General features: G+C 48.9%; 1 protein-coding gene across 5 annotated transcripts in view; it reads right to left on the bottom strand.

Moving 5' to 3' along the window:
• Positions 1–10,743: 10,743 nt before the first annotated feature.
• The window catches only part of TULP4 (TUB like protein 4), a 145,299-nt gene continuing 136,884 nt past the window's right edge, over positions 10,744–19,158 (bottom strand). For all 5 annotated transcript variants that reach the window (XM_008154666.3, XM_054721729.1, XM_054721726.1 and 2 more), the window contains 2 exons: positions 14,868–17,329; positions 10,744–13,637 (listed from right to left, as the gene is read on the bottom strand). In XM_008154666.3, the coding sequence (XP_008152888.2) occupies positions 13,521–13,637; positions 14,868–17,329 (2,579 nt within the window). In that variant the 3' untranslated portion in view covers positions 10,744–13,520. The remainder of the gene's footprint in view (positions 13,638–14,867; positions 17,330–19,158) is intronic.

Here is a 19,158-nt window from a genome sequence, read left to right as displayed (position 1 = left end):
GAATTGAACCTGGGACCCTTCAGTCCGCAGGCCGACGCTCTATGCACTGAGCCAAACTGGTTTTGGCTGTAGGAAGATTTTTTTTAACAAATAATTATATTTCCAAATTTTTAAACCTAGTGTCATACAGTTATTCAAAGTATTTATTCTCTTAGCTTTAAAAAATCTCTATCTAAAGTTATGTCCCATTTTTATTCCTAATATCTGTTTATGTGTTCTTTTTTCTTCATAGATATATCATGCCAGATAATTGTCAAATTCATCAATCTTTTCCCAAGAACCAACTTGTGTGACATGGACCCCTCTTGAATGTATTTTTTTTTTTGCTTTTATATTAATTAACTTATTACTCTGTTCTTTATCTGTTTCCTTCTCTCTCTTTTTATTTTTATTTCAGAGAGGGAGATGGAGAGATAGAAACATCAACGATGAATCATTGATTGGCTGCCTCCTGCACACTGCCAACTGGGGATCAACCTGCAACCCAGGCATGTATCCTTAATCAGAATCAAACCCAGGACCCTTCAGTCCGCAAGCCAATGCTCTATCCACTGAGCCAAACCAGCTATGGTTTATTTTTATTAAAAAAATATTTGTATTGATTTCAGAGTGGGAGAGGGAGAGAAACATCAATGATGAGATAATCATTGATTGGCTGCCTCCTGCACATCCCCCTACTGGGGATCGAGCCAGCAACCTGGGCATGTGCCCTTACTGGGAATCCAAGCTGACCTCCTGGCTCTTAGGTCGATGCTCAATCACTGAGCCACACCGGCCAGGCTCCTTCCCTTTCTAGAGTTTTTGTTATTTTTCCAATGTCTGAAGATGTGTACTTTGGTCACTAATTTTTAGTTTTTGCTCCTATGTGAAAAATAAGCATCTAAGGCTATAAACTTATCTCCAAGTGCCACTTTCATGACATTTCACAAGTTTTCATTCACTAGCATATAGCTCTTCTTTGACCTAAGGGTTATTTACAATTCATTTCAAGTGGTTGGACAGTTTTACCTGTTTATTGATTTATATAACTTAATTGCATTATTACAAGAATATAGTCTATATGATGCAGATTCTTTGAACTGTGTTGATATTTGCCTCATGGCCTAGTATATGACCTGTTTTTATAACTGTTTCATGTATATTTCAAAAGATTTTGTGTTCAATAGTTGTTGGGTGCCTAGTTTTATTTATGTCCACAAAATTAAGCTTTGATTGTTAGGTCTTTCTATAATTGAAAGATGTTGTAAGCTCATATGTTGTCAGTGACTTCCTATAGTTCTATCAATTTCTGCTTTATACATTTTGAGACTATTTAAAAGCAATTACTACGGAAATTTTCACACATACTCAGAAATAGCATCTATTATAATGAATCTCTTCACCCACTCCCCGTCCATGTATCCATCATCCTTCACCCAGGTTCAGTTATTAACATTTTGCCATTCTTGCTTCATATATTCTACTCACCATTTTTGCTGTTGGGGTATTTTAAAGCAAATCCTAGATATCACATTTCACTCTAATACTTTAGCATGTTTCTCTAATAGTTAACAATTTAAAACATGCAAACAAAATATGTCAAGGCCACCATGGTAGGTGCCTACAGGTGAAGACTTGCCCAATCTCAGGTCCCCTTTGGGAAGCTGACTCCCTCTCCAGTTCAATCTTCTCTGGCAGAACAGAGTCAAGGTGTGTGAAGCAGCGGCTGTGATCTCCTGTAGCCAATGGGTGCTGTGTTTGTGACAGCTACTTACCCAACTGGAATCGTTAGGAATGGCCTCGGGAAGTCAAGCTTGCTCAGCAGTGAGCAACCCTGAAGGTAGGATACATGGGTCAAGGCCTCAGAGTCTTACCCTGTTCTTTTTTCTGCCACGCTGAGCACTTGGCCCTTGGCAGTGTTGGGAAAAGGAAGTTACAGGGCGAAAGGACTTGATACCAAGGACTACCTCTACTCAAATCCAGGCATTCGGCCGCACTTTCTAATTCATAGTGGGATTTGGCTGAATGAGACATTGCTTACGATGAGGGGTCTCTCACATGGGTCTTCAATAAGCCCTATTTATGATAGGGATTTTATATACACTGAGACCTCCCATGTTCTGGGCATTTGGCACGCTCATGGAGTTCACTGTGTAGATGGGGCATCCACTGTTACATGTTCATCCTAGTGAATGTGTGAATACAACGAGGACATGTGCTCCAAGGGAGCACAACAGGAAACTTTCTCCAGACTGGGGTGAGGGAAGGCGTGGCTGTGGACATGGTCTTGAAGAAGCTCTGAAGGATGTGTTAAAGGTGAAGCAGGGTGGGCAGGGAGATGAGCCTGAGCCAGGCCAGTGTGGTGAGAACCTTGTGGAGAGGGACTGGGTTCTGGGACACACAGTAGCGGCTGGAAGGGTAGGCAGGAACAGGTAAGAGGTTTGGCCTTTGTATAACGATGCATTCTGAGCACTCACATATGCTAACTCATGTAATCCTCAGAAGTCACTGTGCTATTCAATGGCAGTATATCATCCTCATTCTGCAGCTGGGAAACCAGACACAGGGCTCCTATATACTTTGGCCCCAGTCACCCAGCTAGTGAGGGAGCCACATACCCACAGGCTGGATCTGGAGGTGATGCCTCTCATTATCATGTTCAACCACCATTACAAGTTTTAAAGCTAAGGAATGATATAAAAACAGGGATTTTATTTTTAAAATAATCCCTCTGGTTGCTGAGTGGAGTGTGGACTGGGAAACAAGGGAGCAGGAAGACCAGTTAGGAGGCCCCTGAAGAACTAGGTGAGAGACCCTTTTCCAGGGTCAAGGCAGCGGAGGTGGAGATTAGTGGGAGGGATTGAGAGCTCTGGGAGCAGAAAGGGGCGGGACTTGACGGTGAATTGCCTCGGAGAACGACAGAGGGGCAGGGGTCAAGGCTGATTCCTGGTTATCTGGCACAACTGTGAGCCCTTCCACTGGGCGCCAGAGCTCTGGGCGCTGAGTGGAGAGGAGGAGCGGACCTGGCAGAGAAGGGGCTCAGCAGAGCCTAGTAGGCAGGGAAGCAGCTGGGCCCACACTCTCCACGAGGCAGGGCTGTGTCTACTTGTGCACATCCAGCCTACTTGTCTCTACAGGCCCCTTAGTGACTGGCATATAGCAGACACTCCAGAAATATTTGCCAAATTAATGGGAAAACGACACAATCTGTATCCTGAGCCCAGCAGCTGAGTGGCTGAGGGAAGCACAGCCTGCCTACGTTACACACGCCCTGCCTAGCCTGCACGCAGCCTGAGTCCGGGATGTTCCGTGCTCTAACACCCACACAGCAGCGATGTGCTGGTAACCACTGGCTCCTGACAGCCTCTGGTTAACTGTGCAGGAATCTTGAGAGCTGACTGTCAACCGCAGTCATTATTAAACATTAAATTGCGACTTACTGCATATCTCCTTCCAACGCCTGATTCAGCAATATTATGTTGGGTGCTTGAAGCTGGCTCTGGTGGGAATATTCACACCGTGGAAATCAGCAAAAGCCCCAAATCGAGGGCTGATTTACCTTTGTTTATGGTTTCAAGTCTAGACTCTAGACTTAAGTGATGGAGGCAATGTTAATAATGCAGTTTAAACTGAAAGTGTACCATGTCTGTAGCCATGACATCATGAAGAGCACCAAAAAAAATGAGGCAAATTTCTTTCAGTATTTGAGAACTATTATCCACCGTAGCAACAAAATCACTCATGTCATTAACATGAGGTAGAGTTCTGACGTTTCACTGAACATACATCTCTGTTGTTGCCCTTCTGTCTTGCTCATAAACGTAAATGAAAACATCAGCCAATGTTCATGTCAACTGTAACCACAGGCTAGCTACCGATACATGTGTTTGGCAAAAATCAACAAAGACATTTTGTGAGGATCAATAGGCTATCTGGAATCAGAAGGAAGGGTACTGCATATTTTATTATTTGTCATCGTATGCTACACATCCTTCAATTCTTCAACTTACAACGCCTGTGTGCGCGGACTGATGCATTCCGGGTTTGCGGGTTTCTGGAGAGCTGGTTGTTAAACACTGACCAGCAGCCCCGTGCCCCACCCCCCGCTGCAAGTATTGCTCTCCCAAAGGGGGAGCGCTGTGTGGGCGGCGCTCATCGAGTTTATGGGGCCAGGGCAGGACAGGCTGAGTCACATCCGTCCGTGGGAGGCAGAGAAGTCAGAGTTCCGTGGAGCTGCCATGGAGCTCGGCTGGCAGGCTCGGCAGAGAATGAGATGCCCCGTGAATTTCTGACATGTGGGCTTTAACATTCCCGTGTTGTAAGCTCTCTCAAAGGTGTCTGCCACCAGGCCTCCCTTCCCCAGGGGCCGCAATCCACTTCCTCCTTGGGGTGGTGTTATGTAGAGGTGGGAGGAGAATTCTTGTTTAAACATTTCAAAAGCAGGCGCCTTGGTAACTAATAGCACAGCCCTGTCAGGGGTGAGCACATTTCCCTGAACTAATCTGGCGGTGAAGAGTCACTGTTCCAACTCTGCCACAGGAACCCCAGCTTCCCGGCCTCCCCGCGAGCCTGCGGGGCGGTTCTGTGCTCCTGGAGGCAAACTAAGGCCACGGAGTGGACAGGCGGCTGGTAGTCAAGTTCACTCTAACTGAATACGAGCTGCGGAGCATTCCCGATGGCCTGGCTCGCATCACTTCCAGTGGCTCCCGAGGAGTTTCTGCCCTCGTGGTTATTTCGGGACGTGCCCAGTCAGCACGCCCTTTCCATGTTTGCAAGGTCAAAGGAGAAACCGCGGGGAGATGCAGGTGTCTGGACAGCACTGGTTTCTTCTTGTGTATTTAAAGGTGTAACTGCAATTGTCAGATATTCTTACTGATGTCAATTTATTGTTCGTGGGGGGTGGGCTGGTTTCATTCTTTTGATGATAGAATTCAGGAAAATTGGAAATCTGCTTGTCTAAACCGAGAGACTGAATATACAAATGGACAGTGGCCAGACCGTATATAAAAACTCCAAGCTACCATCTACGTGACCAGGCCAGGAAGCCAGCCTAAGCCAGCCTTACAGGAAGTCACTGCTACCTCTCCCAACCACCCAGGAAGACAAACAAAACCTTCTATAACAATTGGCGCCAAATGACCAGGACGTGATTACAAAGTGACAGCTTCCCTAATCTTTGTCCCCCCTTGCAGCTGAGAACCAACTGAAGAAAGCCCAATAGACGCCCTAACTGATCACGGGGAGGCCCACCTCTGACCAGCTGCCGCCAGCTCCCTGCCCACAGCCCCTCGGGGCACACCTGGCCTTGCCTCTCCTCCTCCAAGCTCTCCCTCTCCCGCCCGCCTTGGAGTCTGCCAATCACATGCGATGGCGGCTGACTGTCTCACTGCAGCAGGTTCTGGGTAAGCGGCCTTCGCGTGTCCTTGTTCGGTTGGTCTTTGTTTATTTCCACATCAGTAAAGCAAAAAGGCGCCCCCCGGTCATCTTGAGGCAGGCCTGGCCCCCAGGCTGTCTCCCTGGAAGAACTGGGCATCTTTCGGGTGGCGCTTCAGGCCCTCAGCACTGAGCCTCTCCCAGGGAAACAGCTGAGGCCTGGTCCCCCTTCATTCAGGCGTCCCCAGGGGACCCCAGCTGTTCCCTTCCATCAGGCAGTCCCCTAGGTGGCTGCCAGCTTTCAGGGGCTCCCAGGGGACATTACTTGTGACCTGACTTCCAGGCCAGATGACTATTCTGTCCTTGGCTCTGTATTTTGGGAAACTGAAATGACAAGTCTCTTGTAAGAAGAGTTCAGGACACACTGACTCTTTGCAGATAACCTACCCAGCCAGGTGAAGTTCTATTTCGGACCACGTTTCTAGGTATGAACTCCAACTCCTGGAGAGCACAGACCTCAGTGGTGCCTGACATGGTAATTCCAGGACTTCGGAGCCTCCTGCGGTCAGCAGGTCCTTGAGGGAAGCAGGACTCGGACTTGAAGGGCCCTGGGGGCTCCCCCACAGGAGGAAGTGACGGACTTGGAGGACACTCCTTCCAGGAGGTATGCGTTACATGCTGTGTCTCAAGTACCGTGGTGTCCGGGCTGCTCGCCTGTTTACCCGCTGGGTCAGAACAGGGATTCAAGGATTTCTCCTTTTAATAACAGGGATGGCACCCACAACAGGGTCAAAGTGCAAGACTGTGACAGGCGGTTCATACAAGACCCTCAGTGGCACCTGGGAGACAGGAAACACAGAAACTCATGCAAAAGGAGAAACAACAGACCATTTGAATGAGAGGTGGTCAAACCAGAGGAGATGCAGTGGCCCATGGTGCCCCACGGTGCCCTGTGTGCAATGGGGAGTGGGGTCAGGACCGCCATATTCTTCCCCATTCTGGAGAAGAGTGGAAACAGTAAGTCCAGGTTTCCCCCACACCCTAATGGTTGAAGACGGTGGACTGTGGCTGGCATGACTGAGAGGCAAGTTGATGAGTAGTGTGAGATACTGCCATGCGAGAGCCTTCCTCATCCACGGCCCCCACCCACCCCCTCATCTTTTTCGTGGGGCGAGGGAGCTGTAGCTGTGCGTGCAGTGACACTGGGTTCAGAAAGTGCCTGGAATAGAGCAAAAGCAGGAAACCCAGAAAAAGGCAAGCATGAGGCATGAGGTACAGCTGCTTCCCTCACCCGACACCGTTTCCTGCCCAGGTCCTGCTTCGGCTGGCGCACTTTCTCTGTTTGAAGCTGCCATAACAGGAACTTTAAGCAAGTTTAGGAAACGGGCCCATTCTCCACGTGGACTGTTTCACAGTCTTCAGTGCATCGAGCAACTGCCTCTAAGACATGCAGAGAAACAAATCGCAGACCTGCTCCCTGCGCACCCGGGGAGCAACACAGCCTGGGAGCCACGTGCTCACTCTGACATCTCAAGATCAGCGCTCTCAGCTGCAGGGATCAGCTCGCCGGCTGCCGGGCGAGGGCGGCCCACCTTGATGCTGTCTTTCTCAGGCGGTGACTAAGTGTAAGTAGCTCATAGCTCATTACAGGCAAATCATTACGAAACACCAGAGTGAGAGCCTGGGAATAAACCAGGTCTGTTCATTAATGTGACCCAAAATCTTGGATTCCATTTCAGATCTTTTTTCTTTTTTTTTTGTCTATGGAATCCAGAAATCACTTCAACCTCTGGATGCTTCAAGTTGCTCCTGAAAGGAAAGGAAGGCGAACGGTACCCACTGCATAATGGGGCTTGAGACTCAGTGGTGCGCTCCTGGAAAGGGGCAATGCAGCCTCCAGGAGGCAGGCATTCTCTTCCACAGTGAGTTTTTGGGGCCAGGGTACAAGAGCTAAATTGATTCCCTATTCTTTTAACACTGCCAGGAAAAGAATTCTGAACACTAGAACAAAAAGAGCATGCATCCTTTTCAAAATAAGTTTTAGAAGGAGAGGAATTTGCTATGTTTTCTTACCAGGGCTTTAAAAACAAATCATTTCTGGAGATTTCAATTTACACTGAATGAACGGCCCACAGCTGACCCCGGGCCCTTAGCACAGACCCAGACCCAGCCTGCTGTTAAGGTTCCGGTCCCTCGTTTTTTGGAGGAGAGGGAAAGTGGGGGTTTGTTATCAACAAGGTCTCCTTGCTACCTGTTTTAACTGATTAAAGGTACAATGTATATTACCTTGAAATTCACAAACTTTCATAATAAGAGATATTTTGATTCTTATACAAAATTCAGGTCAGTTAGCCTTGTATGACTGCTACTATTTAAAGCATAGATTTATAGCCCTATGGTTATTTTAAAACTTAATGCATGCTTAGAATTTAAGACTTGACAGTGGTTTGTGGTTCTGTCTCCTAAAGCCTGAGTAATCGCGTATCTACTTTTATCCTTGAAAAGAGCAAAGGGGTAGTTCTGTAATGTACACGTGACCTAGTATTTACAGATGGGCCTCCCCGCCCGACGCCCTCCCCTAGGCAGAGTGAGGGGTGCACTAAGACACATTAGTAATGGCAATTCACAGACGCATTAGCACTTTAGGGGAACTGCTCCAACCTGGATTTAGTAACCATCCCACCAAGCAGCAGAGAAGGTGAGGGTGTCATTAGCACCTCTGACTTTGTAGGTGCCGTGACAGCTGCATCCTGAGTGGGTCCTCTTTAAACAAACAAGGAAAAGCAAACACAAACTCAAAACAACTCGCCAGGAAGACAGCACGCCCCCGACCTCTCAGAAAGAGCGCTGATGGTAATATCTCGGGGCATCAACCAGGGGCCAAAGCAGCAACAGGAGGGTGGGGCATGCCAACGGAGAGCGGCAGTTTCTGCACACAGCAATTGATTTTTTTTTTTGATCTGCAAAATTTTATTAAGCAATAGCTGGACAACTCTTACAACTTCAAATCATCAAGAAAAATGAGGAGATTAATCCATCTCAATAATAAAGACAGAAAATAACTTGGACAAACCACACCATTTGGAATGCAAACCATGAATGCCTTCTAGAACACCTCCCTCACAACCTAATACACAAGATACCTAAGAAGAGAGGCAAATCAGGGTGAGCTCCTTAGAATGCAGTTGATCACCTCAACAGGGACTGGTTGGAAGGTAAAACAGAGCAGGGCGGAAGTGAAAGCAAACCAACACCCAGGAACTGAGGCGCGGGGGCAGTGCACCATCCCCAGGGTTTGGACAAGAACATGCTGGTGGTCTGGTTTGGTCTGGGACCTGTGCACCTGCATCGTGCATTTAGAGTTAAAAGAAAAAAGGAGAAAGAAAATGACAGTAGTAATAAACTCAGAAATTATGTCCAAATTTTACAGTACCAAAGTAATGCATTTATAAACAAATGCAAAAACAACACCCCTTTGGTAAAGAATACAGTGCCTTTTTCAGTCAAACACGTAACCCATGCTTTTCTACAACACGAAAAAAATTTATCTACAATAAACGAGATCAAAGAACCCTATCCCTCCCCTTTAAAAGAACTTGTAAACAGAAAATATGGGTACAAGTAAAGTTACAAGAAAATTGCACAAAGCCGAAGAAATGAAAACAAAATAAGCCACAACCCTTCAGAGTTTTATCAGCCAAAGATAAGAAAATACACGAATGATGGAGAGTTTTGAGATGTGTGCTATTACAAAATCCCAGGAACTCAAACAACATTTCTGACACATTTTGTCTCCACTAACTTTGTTCACAGCCGCTGACGTGGCCAAGTGATGGACGGTCCACACAGGAACACACTGGCTGTTTCCCAGAAACCTGCCTTGAACACCGCGGAGCATCTCAAGACTCCAGGAGGGCCTAGGCCTACACTACTCTGGTTTGTTTTGTTTTGCTTTTTAATGCACTCAATGGTCTTTGGGGCAAGTGGTGATTTATTTTAGGGCTGTTCCAAGGGCAGCCACTGAGCAAGGCAGACTCGTGGGGAGGCTCCGCTGTCTTATCTGGAATTGGTGCGTTTGTGTAATTTTATGAAAAGTGCGTTTTTCTAGAGGTGAATCTTCTAAAGATATTACTCAAAATGCCCTGATTTACATTCAGTAGATAGCCCATTAACATGGAAAAGAAATCTCTACAAAACGGCAACGTTCTGAAACATACCTTCCGGATATGTAAAGTGGGCGCCAGGGCTGTTAGCGTTGGGCAGGAGTGTAGATGGTGCAGCTCGTCCCTTTCACTTTACAGATGGACAAGTGGAGGCCCAAGGTCACCCTCCAACTCGTGGCAGATCAGGCTTGATCCTGGCTCCTGACTTCCTGCTCTGATTACAGGATGAACGTACACGTTTTCACATGTCCTCGCGGGACACTCAACAAGGAGCAATGGCCTCGGATGAAAAATACTAACCTGCGTGATCCTGACATCCACTACCATTCAAGCTTTGACATTCTCTGACTCCTTTACATCAATTTTTTTCAAAATATACATTCAGTGAATGGACTGTATACAAATCTATGCCTTTGGTTTGATGAGGTTAGAGTTAAGACAAATTTAAAATTTTGTTTGTTTGTTTGTTAATACATTGCTTCCCTCAAAGAGGCATGGATTTTTATGTAGTTGACTGTTTACTGAGCTAATCCTATATAATAAAAGCCTAATATGCTAAGTGCCCAGTCGTCCGTTCAACCAATCAAAGTGTAATATGCTAATGATATGCTAAGGCCACTCAACCGCTCATTATGATGTGCACTGACCACCAGGGGGCAGATGCTCCGACTAGTAGGTTAGCTTGCTGCTGGGGTCCGGCCAATCGGGACTGAGCGAGACAGGCCGGACACGCCCTGGAGCCCTCCTGGCTGGTCAACCTCCTGTGTCCCTCCCCAGCCCCAATCATGCACTGGTGAGGTCCCTTGGCCTGGCCTGCGCCCTCTTGCAATCTGGGACCCCTCGGGGGATGTAGGAGAGCCGATTTTGGCCCGACCCCGTAGGCCAGGCTGAGGGACCCCACTGGTGCACAAATTTTTGCACTGGGCCTCTAGTATTTTTATGTGTAGGGATTCAATGAGGTATCTTAATATTCATAAATTGCTACCAATAAACATAAAGTATGTAGAATTCTGCTGCTTAACCTTTTGCACTCGGATGTCGACTGTGACTCGACACTGTTAGCATCGAGATTAAAATTACTCTTTGAATGTATCAATAATTTGAAATATAAAAAAGTCCAAATAAATAAGTTTGTAAGAAAAGAAACTCCAGTTTTTTATTCTACTGCCACGCTTTGTAAAATCTGGGGTATTTAAAAAATTAAATACCGAGTAGAATAAAGGAATCGAGAAAAAAGCATGCGAGTGCAAAGGGTTAAAGTACTGACTTTAGTAGTACTTAACGAATTGAGACTGACTGAATGAAAACAATTTTTAAAATAAATGAAGGCGTCACCATTAGCTTAGAAGACAGCACACTGCTGCAGACATTTGTTTAAGTAGACCTGGCACCTGAAATTACCTGCTCCTGGGCCGGCTGAGCAGAGCAGCGCTAATTCAGAGGCTCACTGCGTGTGCAAAACATCCAGGATGGAGGCCTGTCTCCACATGGGGAAAACGCCTTTTGGAGTGTGGTCCAAGAATTAATAAGTTTAGCTAATTATTTGCTACAATACATTCTTTTTACACATGTATTTGTAGCATTAATTCCAAGGATTTCTCCCAATACTTCCTCTTATTAAGAGAAGTTCTAAAAAGTACCCTCTTTCATGGTCTTTATATCTCAAAATCCAATCAGAACTTTTTTTTTTTTCCCCAATCAGAACTTTTAAAACTTATTACTAATAATCCCTTCCTTTGCTACCTACTCTAATTCTAAAAAGTCTCTTCTCATTTCATATCACCTTTTATTTTTAATTAAAAATAAAATTTTCAAAAGAAGAGGAAATATTTTAGGATATGTTATCTCATATATAATCACTACCTCAAAAAGCAAAGGAAAAATTACTCTTAAAGGATTAATAGAAATGTTTTTCCCAATTAGAAAAAGTTACACTGTCCAGAAAATGCCCCCATCATAACTTCTTTATTTCTTGCAGCAAAATATTCTGCTACCAAGTAAGTCGTTACATTGTTTTTCTAAGTAAACTATAAAATGGGCATAACTCACCAGTAAATAGTAGTAAAGTAGTTCCTAAGAACACTATTAAAGCAAGATAAATAATGGTCTCTTGGGCAATAAAACAGAAAATTGCATTTAAATTATTTTAGAAATAGACTATAACCATATTGCACACTAATAATAACCACTGAAACATCGTATCAAGCTACAAAAACTCACATAAAAGAATTAGATAAATCTGAACACATGACTAAGTTCTTTCTGGAAGAATTTAGCCGCCAAAGAATCAGGTTCACTATTTTGAAATGTCAGCTGGTCCTCGCTGGGAGATGCCCTTCGCCATGTTTAAAACCTTATCTGTGTTTCTGGGGCTGGAGAGGGAGGTGCATGGTGGATGTCTTCTTGTTCTGGGAAAGGAATGGGACAGTTTCTTTTCTAATCTTAAACCAAAACAGGGAATTAAGAACAGATTTCAAAACTAAAACATGGAATTAAAATAAAAAACATAATTTTCTGTAGTTTTCCACTTTTCTGTTTTCAAACAAAATCCAAACATAGGATAGTTCTTGTGCTCCTGCCCGAAACACATCACAGATACGAACAACTGAGAACAATGCACTGGGTCTGGTCACCAGGGCTGAATACTGCCCAACGTGTCCGCTGAGGATGGGGTGAGGTGGGAAAAGATCATCTCAGTGGATTTTTCTTCTGCAATTAACCAGCAACTGCCATAAATACTACCATTTGACCCATGCTGTCCCAGAGGCTCATCTCTAAAACAGTCTGCACAGTTAATAAACAGCTGTTTTCCTGGAGAAGACAGTGGGACTTCTGTGCAAGAGATGACCACAACTCTACCTCTTCATACCCTGGCAAATGCTTAAACATTTTTGCCTCCATTTCTAACCTGTTGAAACACATTTCTAGTCAACTGAATTTTGATGTAGCTGAAAGAGGAGAGGAGTGCTTTCAAATCAGCATCGTTAGCATTTTTAGGAAAAGGAAGTGTAGAACAGTGTTGTCTGATGGGAAGGATAACATCTACGGTCACATTTCAGGTTCAACAACAAAAGAGGAGAGGGAATAAATGTTCCTTTTCAGCCAGGGGGAACCCAGGACTCGCCACGGCTCCCGCTGAGAAAACCACAGCCCCCACCGCACCCTGGGACCTTGCCACGTTTCTCTCCTACCTTCTCCTCGAGTCAGCCATACTGATCCCATGGAGTTAGGACATATTACACAACTTGGTGGCGTCTTCCATGTCAACATCCTCCAGAGAGGAGCAGAGCCCTTGTACTATTTCAAGTCACACTACGGAATTCGCCACGTGTGATGTGCAGGATTTTCTTCCTCGCCCGTCATCCCTTCCCCCACATCATCAGGAGCATACCCTATTCCTACCTGGTAACAGCACCTATAGAAAGCCCACTTTTATTAGTCAAACAGTGCGTTTGCCAAAATACCCTTCATTGATCAAGTCACCTTTAGGGGAGCAACATTAACATGTGCGAATTAAATGCTGTCCCTCAAGAGAACCTGTACCTTCAGGGTTTTGGGTGTTATTTTAAAAAAGGTTTTTGATTGTACACTACTGATGCTGTGGAGAATGAGAAGAATGCATACTCCGTACGTCTAAAAGAATAGCAGGCTACAATGCAGTCTGTCTTCCTTCGGAAGGACCCGGTGTGTAGCTGACATACGCAAGCCCAGTGGAACATTACCACAACCAATTATGTTGCCAAAAAACACCAGGTGCCTGGTATCTTTGCTTCCAAACACCTCTCTTCTGTATTGTTTTGTCTGATTAAAAAGAAAGACAATAAAGAATAATGAAAGCCCAAACGACAACGCGAACGGCCAGCGCCCTCTCCTGGGCCGGCAGACTTTCCCAGTTTGCTCTTGTCTTCTGGTCCCCAGGCCCCCGGGCCCTGCGGGCTCCTCGTCCGGGATCAGACCTCTCTGAAAAGGCTCCGCTGTCGCTTTCTGCTCCCCAAGCCGGTCTCTTCATTTGAGGCGCTGCGTCACGTTGGCCAGGGCCACGGCGAAGGCCTGCACAGCCGAGAAGGGGTACTGGAAGTCCAGAATGTATGCATTGCCATCGATCCTTCCAAACTGCATCACCTGGAGGGAGGCATCGAAGCCAAGACATTATAAGGAGACAAGGTGGGCAGGCACCCAGGGCTGCGGCTCCTCAGGGAGGCAGGCAGCACGGTCTAGGAGATATTTTTGCCAACAACAGTGACGGATAGGCTTCTAATTCTATGAGTTTGTCAGAAACAAAGGAATGGAGGAACATGTTAAGCAATGCAGTGGGGAGACAGTGAGCAAAATTCAGGGCGTGGGAAGCTCCACAGGTCAAATGAAGTGGTTTCCTCACCAAGGCAACAGACAGGAGAAAGTAGAAAGAAGAATCTATAAGCTGAAAGAGGCTTAAGAGGAGTATCGATTGTAATTGTCAAACGTCACTGCTCCGAGAGGGACGAACACAGCACACCTCCTGCCCATCATGCTCACCTCCCAGCCTGCTTTCCTTTGTCATTTCAGTACTTGCAGTGACCATCACATAAGTGTCACATTACCTGTTTTTTATTTGTGGTCTTTCTTCCATTTCTGTAGACTCCATGAGGCCAGGGCCTTTCTGTTTACCTCCCTGCTTCAATTTCTGTACTTACAGCGGTTAGAAATGTATTTATGAAAACAGGAAGCAGTCCAGATTGGCCCGTGGGCCACCGTTTGCCAACTCCTTGCTCGGAAGCTTGCCAGGCATATAGCAGGTGCTCATTAAACATTCACAGGGTGAATGAATGAAAATGGGATTTAAATATGAGAGGTGAAGGGAATTCCCAGGATAATGGAGAAGGGTAGTCCCAGCACAACAGCTATGCAGCAGGGCTAGAGCCAGCATTCTGGGTTGGAGCAGAAAGAACTGCCAAATTACCCACCGAGTTTAACTGTACTAAAAGGAGGTTTACATCCTGCCACAGGACCGGGGAATGACTTAGCAATAAATACATAGAGAAATAAGCCAACAAACACAACCGGGTAATTATTATATCTAGGAAAAAACCCTTTACAATAAAAAAGGGAATGTAATTAAACCCTACTATGTGGCTCAGCTGTGAAACATTTACTGGCATAACAAGGTAACAGGTGACCACTGATTTAACTAAGAAAGGCAGGGGGGCTGAGGGGGGAGAGAATTGGCCCCCATCTAAGAGGGTCAGTTGGTTTCCACATTTCACGGCTGGCCTTTGGAAAATGCTCCTCCAAGGCCAAAGCACTGAGACCTTCACCTGGTTTTAAAACCCCACGAGAAATCTCGATTCTGGCCAGGCCCGGGGACACCCTTACCTGCCGCCCCTCCAGCTCGATCTGGAAGTTCTTGGCCGATTCCTGGGTCACGCGCCCCCCGAAGTCCAGCTGGTACACCTGGGTGGCCTCGTTCCAGAGAGGCTGCTTGTTGGCCATCACGTACACGAAGCCCTGGCTGCCCAGCCGCCCGTCCTCCCGCTCGCTGGCTTTCCGGCACTTGAACTCGTCCAGCTCGCTGGCCGTGCGCAGGCTCCGCTTGCTCTTCCAGCCCTTCTTGCTGCCCTGGCTCTGGTTCATCAGCTCGTCCCCGCTGATGAACAGCTCCGGCTCACTCTCCGAGCTGTCCTGGAACTCGTTCGTCTTATTCAGCTTCTTCGACTTCAGCTGGTCTTTCTGACTCTTCACTTTCTTCTTCTCTCTCCCCAGGCGGGGGCTGGCGATCAGGGAGTTAAAGTCACTCAGAGTCCGCGCCTCCTTCTTCCCTTTGCCCTCCGTGATGGCCTGAACGTTCCCTTCCTCTGCTCGGCTGTCCAGGCGCTTCCGGTTCTTCTTTCCGAATCTCTCTGTCCGCTGGGGGACCGGGCTTTCCGTCAGGGAGAGGACCTCCTGGAAGCTGTCTGAGGCCTCTCCCATCACCTCTGCACCCAGGTGGCTCTGGAGGTCGCCGGGGGGCGGTGGGGACACGAGGGGCTTCTCCACCAAGTGTGCCTTCGGGGGGAGAGTGCTCGGGGGGTTCTGCACGGGCGGGCACGCGCTGTAGGAATTCCAGGGGTGCAAGGCGATGGATGGCAGCTGTAAACTTGAGCACGTGCTGCTTCCGGGGTACATGGGGGGCAAGGTGCAGTAGGACAGGCCGGGCGGGTAGGCGGGCTGCAGGACCACAGTGGGCTCCTGCTGTGCAAACTGTGTTGGGGACAGGGCATCTTTCGAGGAGCAGGGAGCCTGGACTCCTGGCAGAGGGGGGTGGTTATAGCTTCCTGGGTAGGGCACTCCCACGCCGTGGCCCGTCTGGAAAGTGGCAGTGGGGCTGGTGGGAGGCTTGGGGGAGATAAAGGGCACTCGGGACACGTCCAGGTGCTGGCTCTGACCTACGACCAGGGGGGGCAGTTTCAGGGGGTTGGGCACTCCGGGCTGTGCTGTCCTCTCCTGAGGCACCCAAATGTCCTCCCCCAGCACGGGGTCCCACTGGTACGGGGGCGGCCGCTTCACGGCCACAGCAGCTTCAGGCAGTGGGGGGTGCCGCAGCGGCTTTTCCACGGGACAGTGCTGGGCCAGCGCCTCATCCTCCGTGAAGGCCGAGTTGACATAGTCGGTGCGCTCGCGGGCGCCGTCGGGCGGGCTCAGGAGGCTGTAGGAGGACTGCGAGGCCAGCGGGGAGGTGCTCGCCGCCTGCGCCCCCCCTGCGCCGGCCGCACCCCCTCCACTGCACTGACTGCAGGTGTAGAGGGCTGCCGGGGGCCGCAGGGGGAACTGTGCTGTGCCCTTGGGCTTGGCCGGGTGCGGGTGCTGCAGGGGCGGGTGGACCCGCGGGGGCTCAGCAGGCGCCGCGGCCTTGAGCACCACCTCGCGGTTATTCCTGCGCAGCGTGGCGTGAATGAGGCCTCCGTCCAGCCGCTGCGCCGAGACCCGGCTGGAGACCAGCGGGCCGGCCAGGTCGGGGTAGGGGGGCGGGTCCCCCGTGGGGATGGAGTAGCGCGGGACCGTCAGGCGGTTCAGGGTGGCGCTGGTGCAGGGCTGAGGCACCTTCTTCTCGGTGGCCGTGAGCCTCAGGGTGGCCGAGCTGCCGGGGCCGGGGAGGGTGTAGGTGTTCTGCGCGCAGAGCATCCGCGTCCGAGGCCGGCACACCTCCTCCACGTTGCCGCTGCTGTCGAAGGTGGTGATCCTCTCGTAGCCCAGGGGCGGCTGGTAGTGCACGGCCGTGGGGTACAGCGAGAAGCCGCCCTTCTTCAAGCACACGTCCACAGGAGGCTGCGGCGGCGCAGTGGTGGGGGCGGCAGGGATGGTGCCTGGGTAAGGCGGTGGGGGGTTCAACTTGGCCACCTGGATCTCCTGGGGGGCACCAAACACCACGGCGTCGCCCTCAGCAGCCAGCTGCGGCCGCAGCGCCTTGGCGGGCTTCTGCAGGTGCTCGTGCTCGCGGTCTCCGTGCTCCACCACCGACAGCGGGACAGGCCCCTGTGCAGGCGGCAGCAGGGACAGCTGCGGGGGGTTCGGGATGAGACGGCCCATCTCTACGCCCCCGAAGATCACCTGTCCAGGGCTGGAGTAGCGGTTGGAGACCGGGTACTGGGTGGCATTCTCACTTGCGTGCTCAGCGGCCCCCATGGCCGTGGTCTGATTGGTCAGGACGTCCAGCTGCACGTTCTGATTGGCCAGCAGGGACTGTACCAGCCCGATGCTCTGCGTGGGGGACATGGCTTGCGCTGAGCTGTGGATGGGTGCGATGGGGATGTTCACGGTACAAGGTGGGTTGTTCTCAGGCACGCCAGATGCTCCTGTCACTGGAAGGAAGTGAGAAAAAGACGCTGCTTACAAAATAGCACCATGAAAGTGGGTCTGAATAAGGAACACCTCTCAATTCATCCAGTCTTGTCTACAAAATGCAATTGCATAGACGGAGATGTTTTTGCTTGGGGAAAGCTGATGTGTTCACACAGTTACATGAAGCTTCTCTGGTGTTTCGGGTGGGGCACCAGGCCACTGGCAGGGCCTGCAGGCAGCCTGGCCTCACCCATTAGCTGAAGGCACTGTCAGGGCTTTTCCACCTTCTCAATTTGGCACCACGTGCACAAATGGTACCATGGCAAATACTGAACTGTTTCAAGACGCTCTGTACTCATGATGATCCGAGGAGGTTTTTCCATGGGCATGTACTGGTCAGTGTGGAATGTGCCTGTAGCAAACAGCAGACGTGTATCTGAAATTTCTATGTAAATTAAGTTCCTGTAATAGAACATGTAAAATGGAGTATAGAAACCAATAGAAAGAACACACAGCAAATCTGCATATTAGCGGAAGGCTCATGTCCTAACTTATCTGCTGTTTAGCATTTCAAACAGTATGTAAGGTTGGGGTTACTATAGCCTGTCTGTGAGTGGTGAGAACTTAGGGTACACACTTGAGCCATGACCAGCAGATACTGGCAGGTGCTCAGAGCCCCCGTTCTGTCTGCCCTGTCTAAAGTGGCCGTGAGCAACTTTGCTCACCTGGGCCTCTCTGAGTGCTGTATGCCAACCAGAATGAGCAGGAAATAGAATTTAAAGGGTAATTTTAAAGGCTGGCTGACCTTTCACCAGAATTACAGAATGAAGCCAGTTGGTTCATCAAAAGCTAAGCCCACCTTGGTTCCTGTAAGAGATGGCCCCTCTCGGAGGTAGTTCTCTAGTGAGATGTAACTCTCGCCTGGCTGCACGGGTCTGGGTCCTGCCTCAAGTTTCCTATTGTCCCTCTTCAAACCCCTCCTTCAGATGTTCTTCCATCTGAATGGAATACTGCGGGCAGGCATCGTCCCTGCTAAAGAAGTGTCTCTTTGCCATGTCACCAGCATTAAGTGTAAGTCCCGAGACAAAATGTTCCCTCCTCTCACGGGAGCCACGGCAGCAAAAAGGGCCGAGCATCAGAGAGCAGGGAGGACGGGCGGGAGACTGTGCGAGAGACTTCTAAACCCGGCGTTCTGAAACAGCAGGGCGTGCCAGGAAGCGCAGGCGGTGGGCTCAGCACCCTGCAGGTTACTGTGGCTGCCAGCCCCGCTTTAGGACCGCCGCAGTCCAGAACGTGGGCGCCACCAGGACGGCTCCTGTCAGACAGCACAGGACAGATCACTTGACAGTAAAAACCTGGGCTGAGGGAAGGGCAACCATTCCCCAACGTCAGAGCCGAGGTGGGGGTGCCAGCGCCCCCTGTTGGAGAACGACCAGATCCGGAGAATGTGGGGTCCCTTCTGGCTCAGAAACCAGACTTTCGGAACCTGCTTGGACACACGTAGAGGAGTCTCTACAGCATTTATAAAAGTGAAGGTGGGTTTTTTTGAGAATAGTTACATACAAATAATTGGCAGGCTAATTAGAAATCATTATAATCTATTAATCAAAATAAGATCTCCCAGTAGGAAGCACTATAGATATTTGAAAATGAGTATGCTGGATGGTGTATGTGACGGACCCATTAGGGCCTCTCCATAAACTTTTAAGATTCTGGCAGTGGGTGCGGAATCTGCCAGTCTTACAGCCGCCCAAGGTAAGCCGCGTAAGTTCCTTCGCTCATTGCAACGGCCACCGGCCCATCTGGAGTGGCCTGCCTCTGTCTACGGTCTCGCTCTGCCTCCCAGTAA

Source organism: Eptesicus fuscus, chromosome 10 (genome assembly GCF_027574615.1).
Source record: "Eptesicus fuscus isolate TK198812 chromosome 10, DD_ASM_mEF_20220401, whole genome shotgun sequence".
NCBI lineage: Eukaryota > Metazoa > Chordata > Mammalia > Chiroptera > Vespertilionidae > Eptesicus > Eptesicus fuscus.
This window is presented reverse-complemented; position numbering and strand designations above follow the sequence as displayed.